The following is a 17,077-nucleotide window of genomic DNA, read 5'->3' as shown; positions in this document are numbered from 1 at the left end:
CATAATTGTCAAAATAACAAAATATATAGCTACAATAAGAAAAGTGATGAATAATGTAGATTATCCATCGATGGAACAATTATATCATCCATCATATATATGCAAAATTTACCCAATAAAAAAAACACCAACTGAAAACATGTCTCACATTAGAACATAAATAGAAATAGGGTTCACAAGTAGTGCAAACACAGTGCAAAACACCTGAAAATATGTGTCACATTACAACAATGTAGAAAGAGTTCAAATAAGTAGCTACATCCTAGCGATGACTATTATGTTCTTCCAACTTAAACTTGAGCCACTCGACCTTTTCTTCATTTCATGAAAATCTGCCTGTTGTCTCTCTTTTCAGCAAAATGTGAGAGTGCGAAAAAGTATAACTTTTGGTCTTGCTTAATCTCAGGGATGGCTTTCAATGTTTGCATAATTTCCCTATAAGGATCAAACTCCCTTGCAAAAGATGTCGCATTGCTCCTACTTTCAATAGCTGAACAAAGTCTGTTAATTTGCAATGCTAACTTGGCCGGTCCAGTCACTTTTTTTTCTTTCTTTCCTCGAGCTTGCCTTATTGAACTCTCCACCGCTCTTTTATGGCTCTTACTTTGACTTGGTTCAACTACCTTTTCACCTATATTGCATTCTAAAGTACCATCAGTAGATCCAATAACCAATATCAGCTTATGTGGCCTCAATATCCTCATCATTGCATAAACCTTGGGCAGGATTCCATGTGATACTTCCAGTAGCAACTATACCCTGGAACATTCTATCCAACAAAGCTTTAAGCTCCGGATGTATTCCTTTCGTTCGAAAAACTTTAAGTTTAGGATTGGCCTGTTATAATAAAACATTTTCATGAGTTGTATCATAAAATATGAACTTGCAAAAAAGTAACAAAAGAAGAGATAAACACCTTAATTTTCCTCTCCCACCATTCATCACTCGCATCAATGGTTTTCTTCCTTGGATCCCATTTTAGTCCAGTTTCCTTTTGAATCAATTGCTTCCATTTTTTCCATTCTTCCTTCAGATTATCCCACTTACTCTTCATTTGATTTTTATCAAACTTTTTGCCCCTTAGCTCCTCAAACTTGTTAATTATGACTCTCCATCCATCCATTTTATTGCTTGCGGGACGGTTGCCTTTTTCAATTTGTTCAATGCACAATTGACAAAAAGTTTCTACATCTTCCGGGCTCCAATATGCCTTTTCCTTTGATGAACTTGCCATCTTCTAATAAAATAACCACAAACAGATTTGAAAAATGCAAACAAACGAGATTAAAGTATGACCCAATTCCGTAAACATGAATGAACACATGCGTATGCAAACAAGCCCACAAGTATATCAAGCCCAAATCTCAACAGCCCCTTGCAGGTGTAAGTTGAACCATACACATAAAACATAGGATCTAGATGTAACCATACCAAACAATAACCAGAGGATAAACAAGAGTGACAACCATAATGATCATAATAAGAAGTGTTAAGATTCAAACCATTGATCTAAAACTCAAATACCATGTTGAATAATCATTTCTCTCAAAACCTTAAGCTATCAGGAAATATGCCCACAGTACATATCAAGCATATATCTTAACACTTCTCCTACATAATTAGGCTCACGATCCTTCTATGAAATAGCCATTTTCACAATCCAGTGGCCTTTTGAATCCCAAAGGTCAGTCATCATTTATCATACTTACATATCCTTAGGCCCCATCTCACAAAGACTAAGCTCATTTTAGAATCAGGGTCAAATGGGTTTTGATTCCTATCCATTTCATCGCAGCTTCTTGCTCATGAACATTAATGTGTCTAAGAAACTTAAGTCCAGTAAAAAATTCTAAAGATGCACAAACGCACAACCTCAACTAATCAAGGCAAAAAACCAAGGAAGAAACATGAATACCATTTGAAAGGAGATACATGTAAGAGTCGGATAAAAAAAAGAAAACCTCAAGTTTTCAAAGAGCAAACAGAACAGCACCAAGACAAAGCAAAAAATGTGAAAGAAAAGGAGTCTCCAAACTAAAAGAATGTTTATTAGTCCCCAAATGAATGAGGATATAGTTAAGAAAGAAAAACACGATGATAAATGCAAAGTTGATTTCCACCTACTTCTATCATGAAAAGTGACATTTCATCTGATGAAACAGATACAACAAGTTAAAATTGAAAACAAAAAGTCTCCAGCAAGCATATAATAAACATTGTCTTGGAATAGTCAAAACTACAGTAGCACTCTATAATCCCAAAATCCTTGGCGACAGAGACCATAATAGTTGATGACACAAACCATCCACTGTAAAAGACACGGCATCTGCCGTCATACAAAGCATGATCCACATAGAACACAATAACGCACTAAACACTAAACATCCATAATGGTTGGATCTTACAAATAAAAACTCGGAAATTGTGAAACTTGAACTCATACACCAACACAGAGTACCAAGACAGCCAAAAAACTTTGAGAAAAATTGTTAACCTTATCACTAGGTTAGCACCATCTATATGACAGTCTTGTAGAGCCACAAATGAGAACAAGAACAAAATTTACACTCGACTTGCCAGAATATGAGCAAACTCGTAAAGCTACCAACAACTGAACGCTAACCTCCTAGCCTCAAGAATCTGCTAGCTTTCATCTGCAACCGAAAAAACCACAGAGTCTTCTATGTTGCATAAACATGGCATTTCGGTTCTAAGCGAAGAGAGAGGCGAGCACGAGTAAGGCGAGCAACTTAACAATCACAGCTAGAAAAACCACTACGAGAAGGAATCAAAGCAAAATAACCTGGATTCAAGGTGAGACGAGCAACTGGTTCCGAGCAAAAACAAAGGCTAGCACGGCGAGATGAGCGACTTGGTTCTGAGCGAAGAGAGAGGCCACCAAGAGGAGAGCACGAGAGAAGAATCGGTGAACAGAGAACAAAAAGAGAGAGAGAGAGAGAGAGAGAGAGAGAGAGAGAGAGAGAGAGAGAGAGGCGAAACGAGTGGAGCGTAAGGGGATGGTGAAGCGAGCACGAGTAAAGCGTAAGGGAGCAGAGCAAAGGGTTCTGCAGCTGCGTAAGGGGGTGGCTTCTAGGGTTTCTAACAAAAGAAGGGCTATAGTGGAAATTTGATAAATCTATGAGGGCAATTCCGGCAATAAAAAAAATTCATTATTACCCTCTTCAGCTTGGCGAGAATGCTGAAATGCCAAGGCACCTCCTTGGCTGCCTTGGGCTTTTAGCCTTCAAAAGGCCAACTTTGGCTCAATGGGGTTTCTAAAAAAATTCCCCAAATACCAAATTTTAGCTCAAAGGCCTTTAGATGCCCAAAGTGGCTTGCCAAAGCTACTCCCAAACGCACCCTATATCTTCCAAACTTGACTTTGTCTCTTCTGGTTGTTTGAATCCCGATGGCAATCTCGTCACATTCCGATTATTCCATGAAAATTTTGGATGATTGCACCATCCCGAATTGTACGTATTGGAGTAGGGATTATTCTGTGATCTGTTAAAATTCCCAACAAAGTTAGAATTTTCATTAGGTTGTGCAAAAGTATTACCTACCTGACATTCTGTGCTAACATGTCCTCCACCGCAAAAATTGCATGTCATATTCTGAATTTTCATGCCTGAAACCCTCACATTATCTATCTTTTTGTTAAGTGCTTCAATTTACGCAGTAATTGCCATGAAAGCATCCACCTCATGAACTCCACTAGCTTTGCGCACTGGTATTCTCTCAGTAAGCCATTGATAACTATTGGATGTCATTTCCTCTAATAAGTTGTAGGCTTCTTTTGGTGTTTTATTATTCAAAGTTCCCCCTGCAGCTGCATCAATCCTAGAACGGAGATTTGTACTAAACCCATTATAAAAAGTTTGTACCTGCATTCATACGGGTAGTCCCTGATGTGGGCATCTCCTAAGAAACTCCTTGAATCTTTCCCATGCTTCATACAATGATTCATTATCCATCTGCATAAACTTAGTAATATCGTTACGCATTTTTGCAGATTTTGCAGGTGGAAAGAACTTATCAAGAAATTTTTGGGCCATATCATTCCACGCAGTGATCGATCCTGCAGGAAGAGAAGAGAGCCAACCTTTAGCTTTGTCTCTAAGGGAAAATGGAAATAATCTTAATTTAATAGCATCATCTGTAACTCCATTATATTTAATTGTGTCATAGATTTCAAGAAAAACATCAATGTGAGCGTTTGGATCATCGCCTAGTAGCCCACTAAATTGCACTGATTGTTGAAGTATCTAAATCAGTAATGGCTTGATCTCAAAGTTGTTTGCTTGAATTGCAGGTCTCCTGATGCTTGATGTGGTGCCCTCAACTGTTGGCGCAGCGTAATCTTTCAAGAGTCTACGTTGATTTCTACCATCACCAACTCTCTCCATCTTTTTAGTGTGATTTCTCTATTCTCTTAGTCGCCTTTTAAATGTACGTTCGATTTCTGGATCAAACTCAGCAAGTTTTCCTTGTTGGCTACGTGTCATACACCAATGTATATTCTAAAAACAGAAGAAGATAAAAGCTAGATTAAACTTAGAATTATCCGGTATCAATATTAATTGGTATTAAATAAACAATCCCCGGCAACGGCGCCAAAAACTTGTTCGTAAAATTCTGCACGTGTCAACGAACGTGTTGAACAAGTAATACAATGATGAGAAGAGTATCGTTCCACAGAGATTAATGATAATAAACCAATTAAATATTAAAAATAGACTAATTCTAAAATTTATCTAACATATCAAAATAGAATTGAGAATAAATAAAAATTGACAATTTTTAAATACGAAATTTTATAAACTAAAGGCAGATAATCAATAAGATAAAATATGTTAGAGCATCCGATTTCACCATAACCACTAGATATGAATTTCGGATCATTATGCATACAAGAACAATATCAAACATGTGATAGCGGAATTTCTAATCTATTTACTATCCTATCTCTAGGTATAGCAAACCTACTCAATTTATCAATTCACTATATTTCTATGTGAATTCAAATAAACATAAGTGCATTAAAATCTATGAATATTCCCGGTTTATAATGAATATTTTGGACCACCTTATCACCGAAAGCTACACAAATAACATGGTATATTTCTATCCACATTTAATTCATGGTTATATATTATAAGGAGCACTTGCATATTATCACTTCTCAGTCTCAAACTTGCACATCAGATCATTCAAGTGGTGGCCAGTCACATAAATGCATTAAGCACAATAATATATAACTCACATGAATGAAATTACTTGCAAAACATAAAAAGCATGAAATTCATATCATCATGGTTAGGCTACGTTGTAGCTCTAACAAAGAAAATTAGAACATAATAAAAGAAGAAACGAAAATATAAATTAAACCAAACATCTTGAATCAAAGAACAAGAATTCTGTCACCACTTTTGTCTTCTCTTCAAAATACTTGAAAAACTCTCAGAACACTGAAAACAAAAACGATCTAAAAAAAAACTAGCTATTCCCCCAAATTATCCTATTTATATGATAATATCCAAGACTCCTCTCACAAGGTAATTGCTTCTTTTTCACATAAAATTAGGGAATAAATCGCAGAATTCCCAATGAGATATCCACCTTCTAACTCTTCTCTGAGTAGCATATTCCTTTCCTTCTTTTTGCCATATTTTCCTAATTTTCTCCATATCTCAATATTCTACAAAGGAAAAATTAAGTAAATAAAAGGAAATCCAAATATATTCTAACAAATATTGCATTATTTATTGTCTAAAGTAGATAAAATAACTCTATGTTTATAGAGTTGTCACCGGGCGGTCCGGTTCCCGGTTCCAAGGAGGAACTGGACCGGACCGACTATATATATATTTTAATTTTTTTTCAAAAAATTAGTAAAATGTGAACTAAACCCTATGTGAACTTCATCGAAATATATTCATTGACAAAAATTAGTAAAATGTGAGCTAAACATGAAGTGAACTTTATTGACGTAAATTCATTGACAAAAATTAGTAAAATGCGAACTAAACCCTAAGTGTTTGACCAAAAAAACTAAATCCTAAGTGATCGGTTCCATTGGACCGAACCAGAAGCAGACTGGACAACCCGGTTTTAGGACCAACCGGTCCGATCCCCGGTTCCACCTTGGAACCAGATCGGACCGGGAACTAATCACCTCTAATTCAAACGATGTGCATCGATTAGTTATGTTAAAGGCACAATGCCATGTTGAAGATGCGAAAATGTTGATGGGACTCGCAGCGGAATGAAAGCATAAAGCTGCAGAAACAAGCATCTATGCTTAGATCCAAGCTGATGAAAGTAAAATGTACCATTTTCGAGGAGCATTTTGAGAAAGTACAGGTCCGTCAGAGAGCAAATCGAGAAGCCTTTCGAGATGTGCAGATCCTAGAGGGACCTGGTTACGCGACATTCTTCTTCTGTAGATGGTTCATATGTGTAGTCTGGGATCGCTGGTACAACCATTGAAGAAGATGTGTGACGTGCTGAGCTGATGCAACATTTTCTCGATTGCCTGCACATCGAATGAAGCATTCACATCTCCGCTACCCTCACCTTGTTGCACATGTTGGTGCTTAACCTCCTAACTTTCTGCGCCATGAAATTGCACTAGGAATGGTTCTATTAGGAATAAAACCAGGCTTGACAGTTTTTCGAGGGACATTATTTGAACAGCAGTTGGATTTCCGGTGCAGGAGTAGTAATTTTTGAGAAACGTAACAGGAGACGCATAATTAAGACCAGAAGACAGAAAACTATGGAAAGGAATTAGCTGATGGTTCAATTTTCTGTGTATGACACAGCCACTTCATTGGACTCGAAAGGTATTTCTAGGTTTAAGTACTTTGGGTTAGACTGACAGCGTTTCTGTATAGAGTTCCTAGTTCCTAGGAATCAACTCTTCACGAGGTAGACTATAAATGCCATAGTAAACTCAGCCCTCTTATTTGTATAACCATGGTCAACAGAACTTATGGAGCCACTTGGAACACTGACTAGAGATTGAGAATCTGACAAGAAAGAGTGGACATTGTGGTTCAAAGATTGTCTGTGCACACATCAAACTGAGATCACATTGCGCAAAATTTACATAGGATTTACACATTTCTAGTAAGACAACAATTGAAGTGTGCCCTTGATGACAGTCTTGGCTCAAAGCAAATCCAATTCAATCCCCCAAAGAATCTTGCACCCTCACACCTCTGTACAGATCGCTGCTCACTGCTTATTGTGGCAAAAAACTAGAGAACAAATACTTCAATCTTTTGCACGGTTACATACAGTCATGGCATTCATCAAATGGCCACTGCCCCTCTGGCTAATTCTCGGTGGATCACATACCGAAACGTCGAATTATGAGGCATCCAGTTGACGTACTTGTCAAGCCTTCCCTTCATGCACTTTTGAATAGTCTTCTGCTGGACTTCCGAGAGGCACTTGTTCACCGCTTCTAACAGCCCGGGCATAGTAAGCGACATGTCTTTCGCAAAGTAATAGAGGAGTCTCGGGAGGAAGATCTTTGATTCCTTGTAATTGTAGACATTTGCTTGAATAAAATCCTCTTTAGCAAGTTTTAAATCCAAGAAAATATTTTTTGCTGTATAAACTCGAACCTGCGATCATGGTGACTACAGTTATGATCTACTAAAGGACTGAATCACACTACTTTGTAAGAGAGCAAATCATGGTACCGGTGGGTCGGAATATGCGCCTGAGCAAAGTGCAAAATGAACAAGCGGCTCAGGATATTCTAAAGCATAGAGATGTCCGCTACTGCCTGGCTTGTACTTTCTTCCTGGAGTAAGCAGCGTTTGTAGCCACTGAATTCACGAATAAAGTTAGGAGTTTTAATGTTACCATGCTTGAAATGAGTTCTCGGATGCAAATAACTTTCATCTCTATATCCAACAAAACTGAATGGATAGGTTGATGTAAATGCATGCATAACACCTAATAAAAAGATTGTGCCACATGTTAGGAAATCATACCGGTGCCGAATGACTTGATCGGATTCCTAAAATTGCGCTTTGTATGATATAGGCATTAATGCAATGTCCACCCACGTTATAAGCCGCCTGAAAAATGAAATCGCACGATGACATAATATAAACCGAAGGCACCATTCTACCTGACAAATCTCTGGAGCACAATCTCACCTTCATTATAGTGGTGCTCTTCACACGCCCGCCCGTTCCATAAGCTAAATAAGCCTGCAACAGATATACCAAAGACACTCAGCGATGTGTTCAAGATTAACCTGGTTAGTTCAGCAGGTAATAAGATAAAGGAATGTAAACGAATTGCTCAGTCATCTGTCAAAAATTAGTGTCATCTCAAATTGAATCTCTACTGTACAATGAAGCAACCAAGTACAAGGAAGGGCATTACATGCATCACCAGGGCATTGTGAATATTGATCCAGAAAGCAAGTTTCTCCTCACGTTTCATCTTTCTTGGGTCAATGTCCTCGAGACAACGAACCAATGACCTGAGTTGGTTAGAATATGGATAAATCAGGAAAAAAAACCAATTTTCTCAACGTAATATGTGCAGAGCTACAGTATGACTGGATTAAAAGATTTAGGACGTGCTTGGTGAGTGAAGTCAAAGCCATGCTATTATGTCATTATTATTTTATTAGCCATGGACCACCTGAACTTTTGCAGCATCGTAGCAGCAAACTTGAAACTTTTATCATCCAAACATATCTTGAGAACTTCTACCATATCGCCATATCTCCCGCTCTCCTCTCTCAATCCCTGAAGTTGGTGCACCGAAATCTCCTCATTCCGGGATGGGCTCCAACTATCTCTGGGGTTGTGAGAAGAAAATATGCTCGAGGAGGACAAGGACGAAGTTGGTGAAGCGGATGAGCCAACTTGAATGTGAGTGGGATCCGCAAGCTTGCAGTATATTGAAGATATGCATCTCACTATATCCTCGGAGAGTCTCTCTGGAGTTCTGAGAGAGATGTCTTTGGCTCCGAGGTGATCTGCGAGGCTCCTATGACCGAAATTGGCATTTTTATGGTCCTGCAAAATCATTCTCCCATATATAAACGATGCAGATAAAGAAAAAGACATACATGAGTAGTGGTAAAAGTTCAATGCAAAAGAGCAACTTGAATGCTCACCCGCGCAGATATTGCTTTGAAACTTGAAGCACAGCTCTGATTATCTGAAGAAACCCAGCACTGCGCGGGGGAAGATTGGAAACTACGCAGGAGGCCATTTCGCCTAATGTGCGGCTCCGCTTTCTGCTTGAGTACACTAGGCATTTTCCGTGATGGTGACCTAGCCTTGCTCTGCAACTTTGTTTCCGAGACTTTTGCTAGAGTGGACGTGTGCTCTTGAAAAGCCGTCCTATAGAGCGAAAGAAGATAACGCTCCAAGTGCATAATTTCAACCTCAAGTGTGGCAATCTCCTTCCGTAGTTCCACAGTGGACTGCATACAAATCCAGATGTGGCTTGGTAAAAATCGTGTAAACAGATTATGACAATCAACAGAGTAAATTCTTTTTTACATTCTAAAGACAGTTTGTCGCTGTTGTTCAGAACACTCTGCTCATATGTAGTTGCAGAGACTATGAAAGACAAGTACAAATTACAATAACTACTATACTATACCTGTTGACAAATTAATTTATATAGTTAAAGAAGGATAGAACGAGAACCTTATGCGATGGAGTGCCATTAGAAGGAATATATTGTACAGAATCACAGCTGACTATCTTTTCAGCATCCCAATATGCGGAAGTTTGTTCAGGTGAAGTCCTCTCCAGTTGCACAATCTGGGTAAGACGCAGCAAAGTGATTTATAAATAGAGGTTCTGTTGTAGTCATTCCCTATGTAAAGTCTCAGACTCTCAACTCTCACAGATGTTATTGGGTTTGCAATTGAAAATGCAATAATTGTAATGCTAGATCAATAAACAGAAGCGAAGATGTAGCAACCAAGGCAAACGGCAGGGTTCTGGACTAGCAGGTGAAAGAATTGATATGAAAAATACATTGCTGATCATGTTAAATAAGGTAGGTATCCATAGTTAGTACTTATGCTTCGTACTCCTTTTAGTGGTCAAGCAGAGAGTGCGAAAATTCAAGTGGCATGGCTTCAGCTCAAAGGGTTAGCTTTAATAGCAAGCCAAACCAACATAATTATGAGTCTCAAAACTCCATGATGAAATTGCCCTCAGGTCATTCAAGGTAAAACAAACCCATGATTGCCCAATCTGCATGTAAGGGATGAAAATGGAAGTGGTTTCGGCCGGCAAACACTAGTTTGAAATCCAAACTCAATTAGCATCATCTGATCTTCAATAACCCGATCAGGACAGACCACTAAGGTTGAGCAATCCGTCATGAGAAATCAACTACTGTTTGTACTCGCACAGTTAACTGCACAATTTTTCAGAAGTGAGATTTATTAATCTATTCCAATGGCTATGAGCTCGACCTATTGCCAGAATATGCACGTCTGACTATTGACTGGAGCTTACAAACTAAGTACTCTCACGGACAAATCAGGAAAAGCAAAACTCAGAGCCCGTATTCTTGCATGCACGTCCATAAAAAAATGTGCAGATTACTCACAAAATTAGAAGTGGACAAGAGCCTCGGCGATGCATTCAGTATATTCCTGTAAAGCCCGTTTTCACCGGCACTGCAATGTGCTATCAGTCAGTGTCCCAAGTGAAGGTCATGAATGAAAAACTTATGCGTCTGATCCCGTAAATCCTTTTCTAAAAATCTAACCTTGGTGAATTTAGATGTGAAGGAGAGAGGAAAGAAGAAGAGGAAGCCCTGCAATTCACGCCCATCATCTTTCTATTTCGCTTGTGATCGTCCTGTTGACTCAGAGAAAATGTTGAACCACAGTTGTAGAGCCGAAAAAGTAAACAAAAAGAAAGAAAGGAAGCGAGATCACAGCTTCAACTATTGAGGTCGTTACCTCGTTAGCTGCTAAAATTGAAGGCTTGAAGCTTGAGTCCACACATTGTCAACGACTTGAGACCTCACAGAAACACTTCTTCAGGTCCTGAATATATAATATCACCTGCTTGAGCATGAGCAAGAGGAAGAAGAAGATAATGAAAACAATGTGGAGTCAAATAAGCTGACATAGCTAGTTTTACAGTAAGATATGGGCGTCCACAAGTAGCAATCAGACGAACACTCACCAAATGCAGAATGTCATTCAACAAACAAACCGTCCAAGAATTTAAAATAAAATTACCAAGAGAATATTTTGATGAAGCAGATGAACGGCCCACTTCAAGTTATGAAGTGGGTGTGCTCTGTTTCCTCCCGAAATAGAGAGTAGGAAAAAAAAAATAATAGGAGAAAATGGGTTTGTTTAAGAAGGCATCTCAAGATCACAATCCCACACAACCTCTGCGAGTAGGGACAAGGAAAACAGAGAGAGAGAGAGAGAGAGAGAGAGAGAGAGAGAGGTGTTGTTGAATGGGGCATTAACAAGACAATAATGATGAGTCATGAGGAGAGCAACTGTGACTGTCTTTCTCCTGAGGAAAAGACCATAATTAAACAAAACCCATATACTCATTAGATTAGGTGGTGGAAAGTAAGCAGTTCATGATTACGACTAGCAGAGAGAGAGAGAGAGCCAAAAAGGCAAGGTTTTGCCTACCTTCTCCACTTACAAACCGCCTCATGCAAAAAAAAATTTCACTTCATGAACAAGAACAGAGACGATGTCCATAGAAAACTACCTGTCTTCTTCTACAGCAAGAACAAACAAACAAACAACATTAATCAGCTACAGTGACTCAATCTCAATGCAAGCCCATGAAAATAACACTACTTGAATTAAAACAGAAAAAAAAAAAACTTCAAATATAATGGATGATAAACATATTGCAGATATATGAGTGAAGAAAAGGGTGCTGAAACTTAAAGAAGAATTTGACCAGATGCTAATCTTTCATCACTTACCAGAACCCAATTCTTGAAAAGTGGTTGTTTGGTATGCTGGGAGGGAGGGAGGGAGGAAGGGAATAACAAAAAAGATCCAAGGGCATCAAGTAACATTATTTTTTTGACACCTGTATCTTGTGCATTAAACGCTTGGGGCTCAGTCGGCAGATCCAGAGTGGCCTTGAATTCCTAAATGCAATTCCCCACGGCTGAAGTATCCTCACTGTCACGAGTGGCTCTCCCTCACTTACCCTTCAGAGACCATGACCCCAACTTCGATCAAGGTTAAAAAAAAAAAAACAAACAATTTTAACTTCTGTCTTCTTCTACAGAAGAAGAATAGCTACTACTGTCTTTAAAAAAAGTTGGGTTGGTGTGGAGTCAAATCTCAAACTGAAAGTGTTAGGACTTGGATTTTACCAAAGTGCTGTTCATTACTGAGGGGGCACGGGGAGAGTGAAGAGTTAATACACTTTCCGACTCTTGCCTTCCACTACCGAGTCAGACACCGAGTGACACCACGAAGAAGATGAGATTCTATGCCCACTTCCAGCTTCCTCAGCACTCAATCTTTTCATCTTTTTTCCACTGGCAAAAGGGCCGGACAGGTATGGAAAAATGAGAAAAGGCGAGCAATGTCCATTGTCCAAACATTGAATTTCTCGGTTCCTGAATAATTGTCCTAGCCCCCCTTTCGTTAATGGTCCCCGAAATTAATACCGCGAAGCATGACCAGTGACCTCCTCCATAGGGTCGTGTTTTTTATGAAGCGTCTGCTTCCCCAGCTATTAAGGAGATGTCCCGGATGGGTCTCGTGAATGAGCGCCTTCGGGAGATCCGCCAAATATTCAATTAAGGAAAGTCCGTGACTTTCAACGTACAATCCCTCGTGTTTATTCGTAATCAATGCATTGAAAATAAGAATATCGTGTATTTAACATGATCATCAAGTTTCCGCGATACCCATTATTAAATCATAAGTATTTAAATTTGTCAAACATTAATCGCATATGAAACGAGAATTATATGCTTTTCAGGATTAACTATTTAACGCGAGCCTCAACAGCTTTCGTTAATAAAAATCTTCCTCCATATAACATCAAAGGTCTCGTCAAATTCCTATCCTCTCGATAGAAAATAGGGAAATTTCCATTGCTTATCAATGCAGAGAAGCTGATGATAATCATTAGGGAATTCTGCTTTACGTGAAATTGGGGTGTGGAGGTCAAAGCGTTGACCAGGTGCAATTCCGTTAAAAAGGTGATTGATTAGCGAGGGACAAGAAAAATGACATGTTAACCGAACCTTACGACTAATCAGCAGATAATGTAAGAACGGCCGACAAAACTCGCATGATGGGAAATAAAAAGAATTAATATATTTTTATTTATTTATTTAACGCCATGAAGGAAAGTGAAAAAAAATAATAATAATTGGGCCTTGGCTGTCGCGAGGGGGTGTGGTCAGCCTGCAGGTAATGATAATGGGGGCCGAATAGATGCTCTGACTCCATTTCGTAAAAGGCGAGGAGCAGAGAGGGTCAATATGGTCAATTCACGCGTCCATGAATTTCTCCAAATTAAATTTCTTACTATTATTATTATTATTATTATTATTATTATTATTATTATTATTAGTATAATAATCATCATATTATTATTATTACGACTATTATTGTACGTGAAAGTGTAGGGGGACACGCATACGCAATACGGCATTCAATGGGCGGTAAAGTTGAGCGCGGGAGTAGATTCGCTCGCTTGATCGCCCGATCTGAGGCCCACCAGATCTGGGCCCGGGCCCGGGCCCAGGCCCAGTATCAGATTTTTTTGTTTTATTTGGGATGGAGGAATTACACTTTAAAAAACACCATCAATGTATGAAAGTATTTTACAAGGTGTTAATGAATGTAGGTACAAAAGTGGTATTGCTTAAATTTTCCTTTATGGCTAAATTTTTACACCGGTTATACATGCGATATTTAAAATGTGTTTTTTACTTTTTTACTTTTCTAATTTTAACATCTGACATATGGTATCTATGAAATATATCTCGAATTTAGAAAAGTTTACAGACACGGATGTGTAAAGGGCATTTGCAATCGTGTACAATTTTTTAATAATGTATTTCTAGTTAAATCATTCTTTTTCTTTAAGTGGGAAAGTTAATGAGTAATTTTGATTGAAAAAGTGAAAATAACTGCAAAATAAATTTTCCTGAAGTCTCTTATTCACCGAGGATATGGCTATTGTTATGGAGCATAATTAGAAGTTGCAATCGATACAACTACTTCCTCCTATCTTTATTATAAGGGTCTCATACTCATTAAAGAATATGTTCGATCTGAGACATATCTGCTTAGTCCACCTAGAATTTAAAGGTTTTAGATTAACGAGTCTATCATCGCAGCCCACTCACTAGCATGCCTGAAGCTGGAAAGTTTCCTTACACAAGATAGCAAATATGCTTTAAAAGCACAAATTGGTTAGAGATAAGTACAAGATTTGAATAGAACTTTTAAACCTCATGAAAGATGAGTAACTTCTTATCATTGAGCCACAACCATGGACAGTGAAACCATCAAATGCTTTATGATGCTTGAGATAGCTATATATTCCATAGGAAGGATAACATGGAATTTTCAACTCAAAATACATTGGTCACAATTACTAGAGAAGTTATTCACATTTATATAGATAGAGAATGGAGATAATTAGCCAATGCGCAAAAGCATAGACAAGAGAAGTTTAGGGTTGACCACTGGTCAGCCTGCAGGTAATGATAAATTGATAATGGGCTCCATTTTGTAAATGTGGAGGAGCAGAGAGGGTCAATATGGTCAATTCACATGTCCATTAATTTCTCCAAAATAAATGTTTTATTATTATAATTATCATGATTATTATTATTATTGTTATTATTATTGTACGTGAAAGTGTAGGGGGGGGACGCTCACGCTCATAAGCATAACGGCATTTAATGGGCGGTAAAGTTTAGCGCGGGAGTAGATTTGCGCGCTCGATCGCCTGATCTGAGGCCCACCAAATCTGGGCCCAGGCCCATTATCAGATTTGTTTTTTTTTTTTTTTTGCATGGTGGAATTATACTTTAAAAAACACCATCAATGTATGAAAGTATTTTACAAGGTGTTGATGAATGTAGGTACAAAAGTGGCATTGCTTTAATTTTCACTTATGCCTAAATTTTTGCACCGATTATATATGCGATATTTAAAATGTGTTTTTTACTTTTTACTTTTCTGATTTTAACATTTTACGTGTTGTATCTATCAAATGTATATCAAATCCGGAAAAGTTTACACACATGGATGTATAAAGGGCATTTGCGACAATGTATGGCTTTTTAATAATGTTTTTTTTTATTGAAATCACTCTTTTTCTTTAAGTGGGAAGGTCAATAAATAATTTTTATTGAAAAAGTGAAAATAAGCTGCAAAATAAATTTTGCTGAGGTTTATTTTTATTCACCGAGGATATGGCTATTGGTTATGGAGCATAATTAGAAGTTGTAATCGATGCAACTACTTTCTCTTATCTTTATTATAAGGGTCTCATACTCATTAAAGAATGTTCAGTTTGAGACTTGATGTTTAGTCCATCTAGAATTTTAAGGTCTTAGATTGACGAGTTTATTATCATAGCCCACTCACTAGCATGCTAGAAGCCAGAAAGTTCCATTACACAAGATAGCAAATATGCTTTTTAAAGCATAAATTGGTTAGAGATAAGTGCACGATTTGAATCGAACTTTTTAACGTCGTGAAAGATGAGTGACTTCTTCTCATTGAGCCACAACTGTGGACGGTAAAACCATCAAATGCCTTACAATGCTTGAGATAGCTATTCCATAGGAAGGATAACATGGAATTTTCAACTCAAAATACGTTGGCTACAATTACTAGAGAAGTTATTCTCATATATATAGATAGTAAACAGAGATAATTAGCCAATGCGCAAAAGCATGTATAAGAGAAGTTTAGGGCATGATTGTTTGCATTTTGTAGTCAAGATTAATAAAAAAATCCCAAATGAATCCACGTACCAACACTCGAGAGCGTTGTGAAAGTTTCAGGAATGTACCGTTCGGTGCCTTCATCTTCACGTAAATGGCACGATAACGGGCTAATCGTTCTCGAGTGTAGCTAATTATAGTAAATTAGACCAAAGCAAGGTTAAATTTTTTTTCTTTTTGGGGTCGAAAAGCAAGGTTAAATCGAGAGGATTTAGGTCCACCCCCAACAACCCATTCTCTTGTGAATGGCATTTATGACTGATTTCAGTACAAGGAACCAAAACCGGCCCTTATTTATTTATGGGGATGCCTACGCTTGTCATTAAAATCGGGCATTCCTTGGCCTCAAAACTTGGGACCATAGTCCAGTTTTTTATTTTTTATTTTTTTCATTTTTCGTGTACTTGGGAACTTCATCAATGGGGACCGATATAAGTTCTGTGGCTCAAGATATTTGCACTGGTTTCACATTTATTGTATATATATTTGTCTTTTTGCTGTCCCCTTCTTCGTTTTCTTCTTCTTTTTTTAAATTTCTTTGTGAAGGCCATGAAAGGTTTACTTGATTGAGCTAGTTGCTTTCAATACAAGATATGCATTTGTTCCCGTGCTAAAGAACAAAACCTATCTATTGATTTGATTCTATTGAGGCGTACCTTTGGAACCCTCGTTAAGTACGATTAGTTTGGAATAGTTCAAATTTTAAAGTATTAATTTCGCGCAACACGAGAACAGTTCCAAATATTGGAAAGTTTCGTTAATGAATTGTTTAATTTTTATTCACAGGATACTCATCAACAAAATCCTTACTAATTTTGCTAACAAAAACTCCTCCGAACTTTTATGCATGTTTTCTCAATTTTGATAAATATTTGGAAAGGCCATTTGGAGGGAATATTAAAATCTTTCAATCTAATGGAGGAGGAGAGTCCAGTCAAGCAAATTTCTTAATTCATTTGCAAAAGAATGGCGCTATTAATCAAGTATCTTGCCCAAATACTCCGGAGCATAATGGAGTTGCCGAGCAAAAACATAGGCACATGTAAAATTGGCTTGACTATACTTCTTTCTTGATTGATAAATCAGT

The 17,077-nt window shown here is 37.8% G+C and overlaps 1 protein-coding gene, 1 non-coding gene and 1 pseudogene across 6 annotated transcripts; 1 reads left to right on the top strand and 2 right to left on the bottom strand.

The window, feature by feature from the left end:
• Positions 1-262: 262 nt before the first annotated feature.
• Positions 263-1,671, bottom strand: LOC115669968 (L10-interacting MYB domain-containing protein-like; annotated as a pseudogene).
• A 2,229-nt stretch (positions 1,672-3,900) lies between these two features.
• On the top strand, positions 3,901-4,007 carry LOC115670110 (small nucleolar RNA R71). Its single transcript, XR_004004472.1, has one exon. It is a non-coding gene; the product is annotated as a small nucleolar RNA R71 (small nucleolar RNA).
• Positions 4,008-7,065: 3,058 nt separating this feature from the next.
• LOC115670003 (uncharacterized) lies at positions 7,066-12,527 on the bottom strand. Of its 5 annotated transcripts, none has more exons than XM_056321427.1 (14): positions 12,379-12,527; positions 11,977-12,231; positions 11,672-11,763; positions 10,973-11,077; positions 10,777-10,868; positions 10,615-10,684; positions 9,696-9,812; positions 9,155-9,466; positions 8,674-9,053; positions 8,410-8,509; positions 8,178-8,231; positions 8,010-8,096; positions 7,713-7,841; positions 7,066-7,634 (listed from the first exon to the last, which is right to left on the bottom strand). In XM_056321427.1, the coding sequence occupies exons 5-14, from the start codon at positions 10,842-10,844 to the stop codon at positions 7,317-7,319; spliced, it is 1,635 nt and encodes a 544-aa protein (XP_056177402.1). In that variant the 5' UTR covers positions 10,845-10,868; positions 10,973-11,077; positions 11,672-11,763; positions 11,977-12,231; positions 12,379-12,527; the 3' UTR covers positions 7,066-7,316. The 5 variants fall into 5 exon arrangements, with proteins under 5 accessions (XP_056177402.1, XP_056177403.1, XP_030447043.1 ...); XM_056321428.1 differs by adding an exon at positions 11,258-11,546 and having other exon boundaries at positions 10,973-11,059; positions 11,977-12,509; XM_030591183.2 differs by adding an exon at positions 11,202-11,546 and having other exon boundaries at positions 11,977-12,508.
• Positions 12,528-17,077: the final 4,550 nt, after the last annotated feature.

The sequence above is a fragment of the Syzygium oleosum genome, unplaced genomic scaffold, assembly GCF_021117445.2.
Source record: "Syzygium oleosum isolate NSW1041296 unplaced genomic scaffold, Sole_v2.1 Sole_v2.22, whole genome shotgun sequence".
NCBI classification, from domain to species: domain Eukaryota; kingdom Viridiplantae; phylum Streptophyta; class Magnoliopsida; order Myrtales; family Myrtaceae; genus Syzygium; species Syzygium oleosum.
This window is presented reverse-complemented; position numbering and strand designations above follow the sequence as displayed.

Coding starts and splice junctions, on each gene's coding strand:
- LOC115670003 (XM_056321427.1), bottom strand. CDS start 10,844: ATGATGGGCGTGAATTGCAGGGCTTCCTCTTCTTCTTTCCTCTCTCCT. Junction 10,685..10,776: donor TCACATCTAAATTCACCAAG/GTTAGATTTTTA, acceptor AGCACATTGCAG/TGCCGGTGAAAACGGGCTTT. Junction 7,842..8,009: donor GATCAAGTCATTCGGCACCG/GTATGATTTCCT, acceptor TCGTGAATTCAG/TGGCTACAAACGCTGCTTAC.